At 35.4% G+C, this 2730-nt stretch overlaps 1 protein-coding gene across 2 annotated transcripts; it reads right to left on the reverse strand.

The window, feature by feature from the left end:
* Positions 1 to 868: 868 nt before the first annotated feature.
* On the reverse strand, positions 869 to 2496 carry LOC132166029 (auxin-responsive protein IAA11). 2 transcript variants are annotated; one of them, XM_059576771.2, is made up of 4 exons: positions 2057 to 2496; positions 1705 to 1970; positions 1377 to 1458; positions 869 to 1196 (listed from the first exon to the last, which is right to left on the reverse strand). In XM_059576771.2, exons 1-4 carry the CDS (start codon positions 2368 to 2370, stop codon positions 1142 to 1144), a joined length of 717 nt encoding a protein of 238 aa, XP_059432754.2. In that variant the 5' UTR covers positions 2371 to 2496; the 3' UTR covers positions 869 to 1141. The 2 variants fall into 2 exon arrangements, with proteins under 2 accessions (XP_059432754.2, XP_059432753.2); XM_059576770.2 differs by having other exon boundaries at positions 1377 to 1473.
* Positions 2497 to 2730: the final 234 nt, after the last annotated feature.

Consider the following 2730-nt stretch of genomic DNA (forward strand, 5'->3'; position numbering starts at 1 on the left):
AGGATTGAAATCTCTAGTAATTAGTTTGAGAGAAAACTTCATTTACTACTTATAATCTTTTATTTTTTTTACAGGAATACTCTTAAACTTTAAAAATGTCATTATGAAATTATCATCTTTCTGAAGTTTGCACTTTGCAATGTCAATCACTCCGTCAAAATTCAGGGTTAAATCAAATAGTTTGATAAGTGAAATTTACAATATATCCTTAGATGTTTATAAAGTTATTAAAAAAAAAAAAAAAAAATCTTGAATTTAGATGAGGGTATTTTGGAAATTTCACTATTATGTTAAAATTTAAAGTTAAATTTAAACGGAATGGTTGACATTTTTTTTGCAATAAAACATTAGAGATAATAAGTGAAGTTTTCTCTTAATCTAAGTAATTCTACGCAAAAGGAATTACAGACCCACCTATCTTGAGCGTATAATCCCTAGGCAGGTGAACATTGAAAAGAAAATGTCCTCATTGGAAGACATTCAAAGATAAAAGAAGTCCTCCTTGATAGACTTCGAAAAGGTTTGAAATTCTCTACGATTGACTATTCAAATTGCATGTAATTTAAGCAATTCAATAGAGATAAATGATTGCAAAACCGTCCAAATTACATGCAATTTAAACAGCTCAAAGAGCCTTTGTAACACCTCGATCTCATGTTGAAAAAATAAGTAACTCAATGATTTATAAAGATATTTACGAGTGTTAAGTTTCACATTACTTACGTACTAGATAAACCTAAACTTAATAAGTGATTATAACGAAGTTTTAAATTAATTAGTCATTTTAAAGTAATAGCGTAAATGTCACTACCGTTTTTATCATTGGTTAGTCAAAGTATTCTATGAAAGTTATCAATGCATAAAAGAATAAAGAAGAAATTCCAGCTAATTATTCATTAACAAGAAGGAAAGAAAGAAATTTTAAGCAGATCTAACTATAATTATGTTTTTTTTTTTTTTTCCCCTCTTACTTTGGGGTAAACGGTTATCCATAGGTTATAGCACTAGCTAGGATGTTCTACTTCTAAATAAACTATATTTACGTAGTCATCCAAAATTCATGTCACAAAATCCATACGAGAGTCTACAGACCCTTTAAATATAGAGCTAAAACGCTGCGGGTTACGATAAGTACTGTTGCTCATTTACTGCTGCTCTTCAGCAACTTGAGACGTTGCACAGACCCGATGAAAGCCCTGGAAAAGAAAAGAAAAGAAAAAAAACCCAGAAATTTCAGGTGTTAATTGAAAGAATTGCATAACCCAAACAGTATCTATGATTTTTTATTTTCCCTTTCCACTTTTAAGTGAAATATTTCCGACAATAATAAAGAAGGAAAATGGTTTGTGTACTGTAACTTTCCTACAATTGCTTACCTCCAAGATACGTCTTCAGTGTACAGCCAGTCTCCTTCCTTGTCTTGGTAAGCGAGCTTGTAGATGTTCGAGTTTTTCTGACCTGTTTCCAACAACCCTTAAAAACAAAACCAAAAACGCACGTGTCAATCCCATGCCTCCTTATTTCACGTAATGCTGACAGTTTTCACTAATTTGATAAGTTACAAAGAATTAAATGAATTTCGATTCCGGGATTGATAATTTTTTACAAGATTTTCAATTTAACATGATCTAATATAAAATTAATGAATTAAAAATCAAGAATTTAACATATTTAATTAAATGAATTATAATTAACTATACTTACATTTCTGAAACATGTCAATGAGGGTATCCGTGAGCGTTTGAAAGGAATTATGGAGGGTTAAGTCGATTTTTCTGCCAATTGCAACTCCTTCCATCTTCACCTTGACGTACATGGAGTTTGATCTTCTGCCTCCACAATAAGCATACGCATTCTCCAATAACCTCCGACCACCTTGGTTGTCGTGGCAAACCCTCTTATTATTATTATTCCTCCATGACTTGATCGGCGGCCACCCCACCACACCATCTCGATCCCCATCATCATTTCTACACATATATTTAATTGAATCCCATGATCAAATGAAAATTAAATTAAAAAAAGGAAAAAGAAAAAGAGATGACAGTTAACGTACTTGTTAAAAGCGAATAAAGAGTGATGATTGTTGGGGTCTTTGGGATCGTCTTCCTCGTTGGGACGGTTGTTCCAAAGCAGCAAAGGAAGCGTTCGAGGCACGGCTCTATCTGTGCTACTATTCTCAAAGGCTTGGGAAAAACTACGTTTTTTGTTGTCGTCAATATTGATGTCTTGGTGGCTAGACACGTAGCAATTATTGCCATCGAACCAGAGCCCCGAGACCACGACCTCCTTAGGCTCGTAACCATAGTAATTTAAATCGAAGCCTTTGGTCGGATTGGTCGGAAGAGCAAGACCCAGCTGAAGCTCCATGGCTATAATCCAACAACAACAACAGAACAAGGAGAAGGCAATAATATAATCAGGAGATCGATCAGCAAGAGCAAACTAGAAAGGAGTGTGAAAGCAAAAGGGCGAAGGATCGAGTTAAGCAATGTAGGATTCTTGGTAGTGGGGCTTTTAATATAGAGAGAGAGAGAGGGAGAGAATGGCGGGGCGGGCGGGGCGTGGGACAGGGTGTTGGAAACAAATGGAAAGGGGTCCGTATCAATGCTCCACTTTTGGCCGACCCAGTTGCCCGGATGTTTCCTTTGTTCATTGTTTTCTGAACCTTCCCAACACTACCCTGTTTAAAGCTACCCACGCGCATTAAAGCCACGTGACTTTGCGCAC

This window comes from Corylus avellana, chromosome 11, assembly GCF_965113065.1.
Source record: "Corylus avellana chromosome 11, dhCorAvel1.hap1.2, whole genome shotgun sequence".
In the NCBI taxonomy this organism is placed as follows: Eukaryota; Viridiplantae; Streptophyta; class Magnoliopsida; order Fagales; family Betulaceae; genus Corylus; species Corylus avellana.

Excerpts from the sequence above, each read along its gene's own strand:
- LOC132166029 (XM_059576770.2), bottom strand. The coding sequence starts at position 2,370 with ATGGAGCTTCAGCTGGGTCTTGCTCTTCCGACCAATCCGACCAAAGGC. Across the intron at positions 1,971-2,056 it reads TCTTTATTCGCTTTTAACAA|AAATGATGATGGGGATCGAG; the intron begins GTACGTTAACTG and ends ATATATGTGTAG. Across the intron at positions 1,197-1,376 it reads ACTGAAGACGTATCTTGGAG|GGCTTTCATCGGGTCTGTGC; the intron begins GTAAGCAATTGT and ends TTTCTTTTCCAG.